We start from the raw sequence: 12,092 nt of genomic DNA on the forward strand, positions 1-12,092 counted from the left end.
TAGACCACATTTGTCAAAAATCTATACAAATGTACTACAGCACATATATCACATATAATACAATAACCATAAACGCCAATGACATCCGGAAGAGAGCGCGACTAGCCCATTCAGCCACACGATTGGCTGAGATGAGATAAAGTGATAAACTGAGTGATAACAGTGCGCTCAGCTCACATTTTCAGTGAAAACACTGAGAAGGTAAGTTAATGCACTTGTATCTGCACCTTTATTGTCTTTCGTGTTGTTTTTGTGGATTAACCGTGTCGTGTTACTGCTAGCAGATAATAATGCACCGATGAAAAGAACACTAAACTTTGTAATAATCCAGTGAGATCTTGTTTTCTGCTGTTTACGTGTAGCTATTAGGTCGGTAATTTTAGATAATGTGTAAAAAAGTAAACAAATATAAAACATGTGAATTATGTTGTTTTAATTTTGCTTTAGTTTTTAAATGGAAAGGAGTTGTATATTTTGGCAAATGACAGACTTTAGTATTTACAATTCAAATATGGAATGTCGTTTTTATCACTTCTATATGCAAACATTTGCAAATATGAGTGTTACCATATTCTAAAATTCACAATGAGGCATTCAAAAGAAAGGAGAAATATACGAAAACATTTTTTATTTTTTTTTAAGTAACGTAATGCAGCATATATGGATTATTTTACAGAGCTGGTCCAACAGCTGTCCCACAACCAAAAAACACGTTTAAAAAGCATTTAAGCATTCAGAGGTTTACTAAGATCATTTTATTATCTATTGAACCCCATAATAATATTTAAAATATCAGTAAGCTTTTCTGTGTAAATTATGAAACTTTTAACTTCTTATTAAATTATATATTACTATGTTTCGGTAGTGACAAATTTGGGGAGAGGACAAATATTCCAGAACTTTCTGAAAGTACAATATAAGAATTAACTGCACAATTATAAAATTTGCATACATACAAAATTTGTGGAAAAAGACTTTATTATTATTTTTTTTTTTCCAAGACGTTTTCAACTCTGACTTTGAGCCAGTTCTGTAAAATGGCCCATATACTACATTATACATTGTAAATATATGCTACACTTTGGGGGTTTTGATGCATGCACTTGCATGAATGATTACAGAATTTTTTGCCTGCTGTTTTAGAAGTTGAAGGGGGGCATTAGTTAATAAGGGGGCCATTAAATGTCAAATCTCTAACAGCAAACCCACTGTTCATTGGAAATGGACCTTTCTTTAGCAGGCGGTGGATTTAACATAATATCAGTTGTTAATATTTGAATATTCCTTGCACCTCCACAAAAATAATTTTCCTATTGTTTTTCATTCACGCCCCCGCCTCTGCTTTCCAATTTGTTTGTGTTTGCTTCTTCGTTTGCACATTGCTATAACCCTTTTCAATTTTAACAAAAAATGGACTGCAAAGTCATCTTGAGCCTATGAGTTTTCACAGTAGCCATGCATTCTTTTCAGCAGTCTTGTAAGTGAGTATATTATAAATGTCTCGCTGTTTCTAGCTTACAATATGATTTTCATTCACAGGCCGCTTCTTTTAATGCATGTGAACTCTAGGCTGAGAAATGGATGGCTTTCATGTGACCATTCGAACCTCAGCAGCTCCGCTCTCAGGAACGTATAGCAGGGTTTGGATCTCTTTGATTGGTACTCTGTGTGAGAGCCCTCCAGTCAAAGTGGAACACTTTCTCTTGCCAGGCTCTGTACGACAATCACCTTTTTTTGAGAAAATCACATGACTCTGAACACAAATGAAAGAATTGTTTAGACATTTAGCAGTTTTTACAGGTTTAACAGTTTACACATAAAATTGAATCATAAGAACAAAGCCCTAGTGTTTTAAAAATTCAATTTTTATTAAGGCACAATATTTGTCTTTTACTTTATGAAAGTATATTTTGAACCACATTAAAACTGATCAATCATAAATATTAAATATGAAAGTAGTTGTAAATAATGCACAAGATTTCATAAAACAGTAAACATTAAATAATTTTGAAAATGTTAGATTACGTACATCACTGCTGAATAGTTTCAAAAGAAACTATTTTTTTCTGTATTTTTAATAAAAAAACAGTAACAATGTAACATTGTATTCAAATTCAAAATAGCTGTATTTTTTATTTGAATATGTTTTAAAATGTAATTTATTCTTGTGATGCAAACCTGAATTTTCAGCATTTTCAGCAAGTCTTTAGCATCACATGATCCTTCAGAAATCATTATAATATGCTGATTTGCTACTAAAGACATTTTTTTTTTATTATTCAAAACAGTTGTGCTGGTTAATATTTTTGTGGAAACCATAATACATTTTGTTTTGTTTTTTTAATATTTAAATTTTTGGTGAATAGAAAGTTCAAAAGAACAGGATTTATTTGAAATTGAAACCTTTTGTAACATTATCAGTGTCTTTACTGTCACTTTTGATATCTTTAACATCTTTAAAAAGTGTTTTTAAACAGTGATGTACTGTACATAGACAATGTGTCAAAATGTACAGCAACCACTTAACCACAGTCACACACACAGTTGTTTTCATTCTTCTCAAGCTTGCTTTCTAACCTAGTCATCTAATAAACCTGTTATTGTACAGTATATTACAAAAATATCAAATGACTGTTAGATATCAAAAAAACAGAGTCATTCACTATGGCAGCATTCTATTTGACCGTGACCCCTTCTAGCAGGTACACATGCAAATGTGGTGTTTTTCTTTTTGAGACAGGCCTGTACAGTTGTCATCAAGCCTAAAGAGGAAGTTGGCACAGTGGTTTTGTTAAGACTCCGTCTTGAGGCTCATCCTGGCTTTCCGGACCTGGATTGGCACTGTCAGGATGTGCAGGTGAGACGGAGTTCTGAGGATCCTGAGACGCAGGTTTTTCCTTGTCATAAATGGATCCGGACAGCAGATGGTTCCGTCGAGCTTCGGAATGAGAAAGGTGAGCTGTTTCTGCTTTCACCATTCCTTCACACTACTAATTAAGTTGTACAGTCCCTTTTGTTTCCTGGACTTCATATCAAAATTTCATTATGTTTCCCTTTTTTCAGTGTGTCTGAAAAGGCAGGAAACACTAGCAGTCCTAACCAATCACAGGGAGAAGGATCTCCAGCATAAACAACAACTCATCAAGTAAAACCTTTTTTAATCATTAGTTTATCAGTGTTTCTCCTGCCATTATTAGGGGGGCAGTCGTTCCTATAGAACAGGTCTATACCTTGTTCTTTTATTAAACAAACTTGGGTTTATGTTATTTATCGTATTTACAAGACGGCATGTCGTTTCTGTCTCTACATGGGCGGGCGTCTACAATTTCTCCTCCACGAAAACGTGGACGAGATTGCGGAGTCCATTGATAAAAACGGAATTTACTCTATAGCGCGGAATGCCACGGAATTCGTACATTTTTGGATAAATTAATGAAAATGGGCTCTGTTACTTAAAGGAGAAGTCCACTTCCAGAGCAACAATTTACAAATAATTTACTCACCCCCTTGTCACCCAAGATGTTCATGTCTTTCTGTCTTCAGTCGTAAATAAATTATGGTTTTTGAGGAAAAATGTCAGGATTTTTCTTCATATAATGGACTTCAAATATGCCCCCAAGAGTTTTGGAAGAGCTTCCAAAATGTAGTTTAAATGCAGCTTCAAAGGGCTCTAAACGATCCCAGCCGAGGAAGAAGGGTCTTATCTAGCGAAACGATCTGTCTGAAAAATAAAAATGTGTATACTTTTTTAAGCACAAAAGCTCGCATAGCACAGGCTCTGGGATGCACGGCCACGGGTAGTTCTGATTCGTTCATTTTGAACGAATCTTTAATGTGACTCGCGAAGAACGAGCCGTCTCGTTCAGTCGCGCATGCGTAACATTCTATTAGATTCTGTACTGGAATTAGTTCACCTGTTTCGAGTCTTCAGGTTTTTCGAGTCGTTCGTTCATCTTATGGGGCTGTCACGTGATGCTGATTTTGCTAAAATTAACCAAATGAAAAAATGAAAAAAGATTCGTTCATTTTGCTGAACGAGACTCAAAGGTCCGAGCCGGTAAAATGATCCAAACTTCCCATCACTACTACGAATCACGTCTAAGTTCATCGTCTGTGAACTCGGCTAAAAATGGTAGAGTATGGCGAAAAACTCCATCTTATTTTCTCCTACAACTTCAGAATCGTCCGACACGTTATACCTTTTTAGTTTGTAAACAGCGTTTGACTTACTTGCACTTTCTTAGTCTTTGCACGTTTGCTTTGTAAACACGGGGTCTGTGATTCTGCCTATGTTCGGCCTGACCTTTCGACCTGATTCAATAGTACGTTGTGAACGCGCATGCCAGAACCTGTGCTACACAAGCTTTTGCGCTTTAAAAAGTATACACATTTTTATTTTTCGAAAACAATTACCTATCGTTTCGCTAGATAAGACCCTTCTTCCTTGGCTGGGATCGTTTAGAGCCCTTGGAGCTGCATTTAAACTACATTTTGGAAGTTCAAAATCAGGGGCACAATTGAAGTCCATTATATGAAGAAAAATGCAGAAATGCTTTCCTCAAAAACCATAATTTCTTTACGACTGAAGACAGAAAGACACAAACATCTTGGATGACAAGGGGGTGAGTAAATTTTTTTGTGAATTGTTGTTCTGAAAGTGGACTAATGTCTGTTAATATTAAAACACACAAAAAAATGGTTTAGATATGAATCTTGCATGTTCCGCTTGGCTCTGTATGTATGAATGGCAGAAACACGGTTTTGTGTACTACACAAATACTGAAGAACACGTGAGACTCGGTGTGATTTTCGGCCTCTGCGTCTCATTATATGATGACATGAACACATGAACTTAATCTCCAGAGCTGCTGTGAGAGTCATTTCATGTGAATTTTACAGTTTCATTTGAGAAAACTAGCATCATATCATACGGTATATACTAGGGATGGTACGATAAATCATTGCATCAATCGATTTGAGATTTTCCAAACACATCACGATTCTTTCTTAAATCGATTCTGATCTTAGTTTTGAACAGCAGATGGCACTGCTTGCTTCAGAAACAGCTGTGCTCTGCTTGTTGTCATGGTTTAATTACCGTTTAAGGTGTAACAGAAATATATGACTCTTGTATTAATTTTATACAGTATAATGTACGTCTTTATATATTTCTATTTCTGGCCAATTTAAATAAAACAATTAAATTATAAAAATAAATATTACAATCAGATTAACCAATTACAATTATTATTAAAACTTTTTTTAACAGAATATTCACACAAATTTTCTTCCATGTATTAATTTTAACAGTAAACCTCTGTTTGTTTGCCAAAAATAAAAGGGTTTAATTTTCATTTGATTAAAAATAAATGTTTAATGGCTTCATTTGATTATCAGAAAAATAAAAAAATAAAAATCACTGAAATAAATGTTTTTGTTATTATACAGAGAGGGGAAACACTGTTTTATTGTTTATCTCTTTTTTGTCACAGTTAATGAAGATGCTGTTTTTTTTATCTGTAGGTGGGGTACGTTTGTTGAAGATGGTCCTCACTGTATAGGCATGACCAGTGTTACAGCTCTAGGACCAAACTTGAGTTATATCCGTCAACGGTAGTGGTTTTAGCTTTCTTAAAGCTTCATTACAAACTAGAATGATATTAATTTATCTATGTGTCATATGAACTGAATCTGACAATGAAATGTGGTCACTCTGCTTGTCTTTTAGCCCAGTTAATAATGTGCATTACATAAAGAGTTTAATTGAAAGAAGAACATCTTGGAGCAGCCTACAGGAATTTGACACATTCTTCCTTTTCAGTGGAAGAGAGAACACAGTTGCCAGTATGCTAAGCTAAACAAAATAAAATATTTACAATTTATAAACAATTTATTTTTCAATTCATTATATATATATAATGTTTTAATGCTTTTTGCTGTGCATTTCTCTTGTAGAATATGTTCAGGCTCATTGGCAAGAGGATGCATTCTTCGGATATCAGTGCCTTAATGGTTGCAATCCTCTGCATATCAGACAGATCCGCAGTCTGCCACCTAACCTGTCTGTCACTTCAGAGATGCTCAGACCTTTTCTACCAGAAGACTCAACTTTGGAACAGGAGATGGAGGTGAAAAACAAGTGTGCAAGTGAGAATTGCAGGACATTTTGACATATTTAGGAGAACATAATTGTCATTCCTTGTAATGTATATTGCACAGAGAGGTCATGTGTATCTTCTGGACTATGAAGTGCTCGATCAGCTGCCTGCTAACACTATCAATGACAAACACTCCTACTTGGCTGCTCCTTTATGCCTGCTGCATTACAACCGACAAGGAGAACTAAAGCCCATTGCCATTCAAGTACTTTTTTTTTTAACCATTTTTTAATTAGTTATATAAAAATCTTTTTTGCCTGAATTTTACTGACCAAACGATTGCTGAACTCAAGAACCAAATCTTAATATTTCAGCTTCAACAGGCTCCTGGTCCACAGAATCCTGTTTTCTTGCCTTCTGATTCTGCACCGGACTGGTTGTTAGCAAAGATATGGGTCCGTAATTCAGATTTCCAGGTTCATCAGCTACTTTCCCATTTCTTGCGCACTCATCTTTTAGGAGAGGTGTGCTGTACCGCCACGCTCAGGCAGCTGCCTGAGATTCATCCTCTATACCAGGTAGAAACAAAGTTCAGCTCAAAGATACAGAAATTTGCAGTGTTGACTTTGACCACTAGGGGCATTTATTTGTTAATGTCTTTTCTCGGTGCATAAACAGACCTGAAGGACAAGGCTGATTTTTTAAATTATTTAACAAGGAAATATTAAGCCCAAAAAATCATGCTTTGGTAAATTGTAATTATGAGATCTAACTTATGACATAGTAGTTCATTATTCTAAGTTTTTATGCTATAATTATATTAAATTACATATAATCATATGAAAGCCCAAAAGATTGAAGCCTAAAAAAACATGATTTGGTAAATTGGTAATTTTGTTATTATGATATAGTAAAAAAAAAAAAAGTAAAAAATATGACATGCTACTTACATATTATGATATAGTAAAAATTATAAGATAAAAAGCCATAATTACAACATAAAAAGTGTGGATTTTTGGTCAACTTTTTATGCCATAATTACATGAAAAAACATGCTTTGGTAAATTGTAATTATGAGATACTAAGTCATAATTATCACATAAAAAGTCAAAAATATGACATAGTATTTTATTATTATGAGCTAGTCAAAATTATAAGATAAAAATACATAATTACAAACATAAAAAGTGTGGATTTTTTTTTTATGTCATAATGATATGAAAGACCAAAATATTGAAGCCTAAAAAATATGCTTTGGTAAATTGTTATTATGAGATAATATAATTATCACATATAAGTCAAACATATGACATACTACTTCATTATTATGAGATAGTCCAAATTATAAGATAAAAAGCCATAAGTACAACATAAAAAGTGTGGATTTTTGGTCAACTTTTTATGGCATAATTATGTAAAATTACATATAATCATATAAAAGCCCAAAAGATTAAAGCCTAAAAAAATATGATTTGGTAAATTGTAGTTATGAGATACTAAGCCATAATTAACACATAAAAAGTCAAAAATATGACATACTACTTCATTATTATGAGACAGTAAAAATCATAAGATAAAAGCTATAATTACAACATTTAAAGTGTGGATTTTTGGTCAACTTTTTATGTCATAATTATATAAAAGCCCAAAATATTGAAGCCTAAAAAATGCTTTGGTAAAAAAGTTGATGACTTGCTGACTTAGTATCTCATAATTATGATATGATTTTTTTTTCATATGTGGTGGAAATGTGCTTCTATATAAATATAACATTATAATTTTAACTTTTGGGCTTCCAAAGTAAACCCAAAACAATTACTTTTTTTTTCTTGTTACAGATATGTACAGTATAGAAAATTCACCCTATTTTTTTTAGCTTGCTTTTAGGGTCTCCGTGGTTTATTGATTTTATTTATTTTGATGCTTTTAAGGAGTTAGCTCTGAATGCTCTAGCTGCTAAACTTATGAATTGCACTTCTGTTTTTCAGCTCCTTATGCCTCATATCCAGAGCTCTCTTCAGATTAACATTCAGGCTAGAGTCACTCTTCTAGCTGCAAAAGGTGTTTTTGACAAGGTTGGTGTTTTATTCTCATCTAGTTACTCTGTGAAGGAAGTGGAATTTGTTTTTTCATCATGATTTAGTCTATTTTTAAATGGTTTCTGTTTCTGTTCTCTATAGTCAGTAGCCTGTGGTCTGGAGGCAATACCACTGCTGCTTGCTCGAGGAACGCAACGTCTGAGCTACAGCTCCATGTGTGTGCCAGATGATGTAAGAGTGCGAGGACTGGATGCACTACCTATCTGTTATTATGCACAAGATGCACTCAGGGTCTGGGATGCTCTACATAGGTACCTTCATCAGCACTCAGCTTTATGTGAATCTGAGTCTTTAGGTTTGAAGTAAGCACGTGATTTGCGATTTACGTTTGCCATGCAGGTTTGTTGCAGGGTGGATTCGTTTGTATTACTGTAACGATGAGGACGTCCAGCACGACTGTGAACTACAGAACTGGATTAGAGAGATCTTCACGGAGGGATTCCTCGGCCTCAGTCATATAGGTTTAAGAAGAGAACTGTCACATATTTTGTTGTTATGCATAAGAGTCCTTCACATGACAATTTTTTGTCAGATGTTTTCATTTATTTAAAAAAATTCATTCATTTTTGATATTTTTTTGGGAGCCATAAAGTCAGACGTGTCAGGCTGATTTGACAAAAAGCCTTAAAAAAAGAATTAAAATATTTTTAAGCAATTTGCCATGATCTTTTATTATTATTTCTTAAGAAACATCTCAATATCAGATAATGACATTTTATGACAAAGCAAGGCTAGTTAAGTTTCTAACATGTCAAGTCAAGTCAAGTCAAGTCAAGTCAAGTCACCTTTATTTATATACCGCCTTTAACAATACAGAATTGTGACAAGGCGGCTGAAGTGTGTCATGAAGTGTGACTCCCCAAAACTTAATGATTTTTATCAACTGAGAATTTTTGGTCCTGATATCGAAAGAAAAAAGAAAGAAAAAGAAAGAAAGAAAGTAATTTAGTCAGTAGTTTGGCAGAATCTTTTATTATTATTTTCTTAGGAAACATCTAAAAAAAATCTGATAAATTTGACATTTTAGTGAGAAGGCAAGGTTAGTCCAGGTTTTAAAATAACATAAGGATTTTTATGAATTTATAATAAAAATATACCATGTATATTTTAAAGTGTTTTACATTTTTTAAAATGTACAACAGTTATTACATTTAATTAAGTTTGTACAAATTCTTCACAAACGATATGAAACAAGCATGAATATGAAGATAATGCTTTTTAAAAGATTCTCATCTACATGTCATGAAGTGTGACTCACCAAAAGCATAATGATTTTTAGGAATTAAGAATTTTTATCAAAGTAAAGGAAAAAATGTCAGCGTAATTCTGCCCATATATATGTAAATTTAGTCAGTAGTTTGGCATAATCTTTTATTGTTATTTTCTTAGGAAACATCTAAAAAAAAATCTGATAATTTGACCTTTTTATGAGAAGGAAAGGTTAGTTCAGGTTTTAAAATGTCATGTGGTGTGACACCCTAATAACATAAGGATTTTTATGAATTATTAATAAAAAATATATGTATATTTATGTATATTTTTACATTTTAAAATTTTTTAAATCTAAAATACATTAGATATTTAAGCATTTTAAATATTTAAAAATTTTAAATGACTTAAAATTGTACTTTTTTTCGATTTTGTTTTACCTAATTTAAAACATTTTTAGAGTTATTACATTTAATTAATTTTGTAACATTTCTTCACAACCATTTGAAACAAGAATGAATATGAATTTGATAATGCTTCTAAGAACTTTTTAAAAGATTCTTTATCGTGGACCCTCTTACATGTCTTTGACCCATACAATTTCTGTCTCAGCTACATGTTATGAGGTGTGACTCCCCAAAAACAATGATTTTTATCAATTAATAATTTTGTCAGGACATAAGGTAAAACATGTTAGTGTAATTCTGTCCTGATATCCTGATATCTATTCTGATAAAAAAAAAAAAAAAACTTAAAAGAATAAAAGCAGTTTAGTCAGTAGTTTGGCAGAATCTTTTATGTTTATTTGTTTGTTTATTTATTTATTTATTTATTTTATTTTATTCATTTTCTTGGGAAACATCTCTGAAAAAAAAAGATAATTTTACCTTTTTATGAGAAAGAAATGATAGTTTGGCTTTTAAAATGTGATGTGGTGTGACACTCTAATAACATAATGATTTTATGTATTAATAATAAACAAATACCTTGTATATTTTTAAATATTTTACATTTTTAAATATTTTACTTTTTTTTTTTTTTTTTTAAACCATTTGTGTACACATTTATATTTAAGGTGTAAGGAAAATATTTCACTAATGTTTTTAAGGTGTAAAGGAAATATTCCAATTTTGTTTTACGTAATGGTCACACCACATGACATTTTTAGAGTTATTACATTTAATTAAGTTTGTAAAATTTCTTTACAACCAAATGAAACAAGCATGAATATGAAGATAATGCTTCTGACTTTTCAAAACAATTTTTTATCATAGACCCTCTTACATGTTATTGACCCATACAATTTCTGTCTCATCTACTTGATTTAATCTTCACAGAGATGTGAAATGCATAAACTGATCTTTGCTTTGCCTTCGTATCATGTTCTCCAGGTGTTCCACAGTCATTTCAGACCACAGCTGAAATGTCCAAGTTTGTTACCATGGTGATCTTTTCCTGCTCAGCACTTCATGCAGCTGTGAACTTCTCTCAGGTATGTTCAGTTGTTAATAAACTGAACATACTCAAGAAAATCATATTAATTCAAATTCACTTAATTCATCTAACCCCTTCTTAAACTGATCTCTACATTTAGCTGGATTATAACATTTGGATACCGAACTGTCCAGCATCCATGTCACGTCCACCTTCTCAGACCAAAGGCTCAGTGTCTGAGGAGGATATTTTCTCCTTCCTTCCTGAAGTGAGCTCCTCTTGCCATGTCCTTAGTGTCCTGTCTCTACTGTCTCAACCTGCCATTGACTTTGTAAGTGTTAACACAGTCTTCAAAGTATCGCTGCATGGCGTTTACGCTAAATACTTACTATAGGATGCTGAGGTGATGTTCATCTAGCCATTATTTCCTCTTTAGGTGCCCTTGGGCCATTATAATGAGTGGTACTTCAGCAGTGGTGCAATCGTGAAGCTTGTGAACGAGGTCCAGAAAGAGCTGAAAATGATAGCGAAAGACATCGCAGACAGGAACAGCCGACTGGAGTTGCCCTATCCTTACCTGTCTCCAGACCGCATTGAGAACAGTGTGACTATTTGAGTTCACTGTCGAATTGAATCATGAGCTGTAACTGTAAGGCCACTTGTTTGCAGAGCTACAACTTGGTGTTTATTTGCCACTGTTACAGAGCGTATCCTCGTATATGATTTGTATTACATTTGAGTGTGCGTTTTATATGCATGCATCTTAAGTCAGATCTTTTGTCTGAGTTTTAACTATAATTACATTTACATCTTTAAAAGTTTCAAGTTTAATATATAGTTTGTTCTTACAGTAGGTACACATGCTGTGTTTGTACAATTCATAAATGCATTGTTCAGTTTCCAAAAAAATACAAATAATTCTAAATGTAAGATAATGCCAAAAGAAGGTTTTATCCTGTTTATTACTGATTAACTTAAAATAGAGCTCCTTAAAAGCTGGAAAACAACAGAAAATGTGCAGTTCTGGGAATTTCGTGAAACATTTTTAGATGAAATTATATTTCATTTAGCTAAAATATTATAGCATTAACAACTAATATTTTGATATATACCTTTTTTGCATGATTTGACAAAATTACAATGTTATTGGAAATGATGCACAATAAAAATATACTGTTCACAAGTGAGATTTACCTTAATTTTTTATATCTGAATTTCAAAAAATTAATACCTTAATTTTTTATATTTCATC

The 12,092-nt window shown here is 32.8% G+C and overlaps 1 protein-coding gene across 1 annotated transcript; it reads left to right on the forward strand.

Moving 5' to 3' along the window:
* Positions 1-154: 154 nt before the first annotated feature.
* zgc:152891 (uncharacterized protein LOC767741 homolog) lies at positions 155-12,016 on the forward strand. Its single transcript, XM_051093900.1, has 15 exons — positions 155-201; positions 1,540-1,715; positions 2,741-2,954; positions 3,064-3,145; positions 5,524-5,613; positions 5,729-5,844; positions 5,956-6,128; positions 6,220-6,363; positions 6,473-6,676; positions 8,087-8,173; positions 8,279-8,448; positions 8,537-8,658; positions 10,798-10,898; positions 11,001-11,171; positions 11,277-12,016. Exons 2-15 carry the CDS (start codon positions 1,578-1,580, stop codon positions 11,454-11,456), a joined length of 1,992 nt encoding a protein of 663 aa, XP_050949857.1. The 5' UTR covers positions 155-201; positions 1,540-1,577; the 3' UTR covers positions 11,457-12,016.
* The last annotated feature ends 76 nt before the right edge of the window (positions 12,017-12,092 follow it).

This window comes from Labeo rohita, chromosome 21 (genome assembly GCF_022985175.1).
Source record: "Labeo rohita strain BAU-BD-2019 chromosome 21, IGBB_LRoh.1.0, whole genome shotgun sequence".
Lineage (NCBI taxonomy): Eukaryota > Metazoa > Chordata > Actinopteri > Cypriniformes > Cyprinidae > Labeo > Labeo rohita.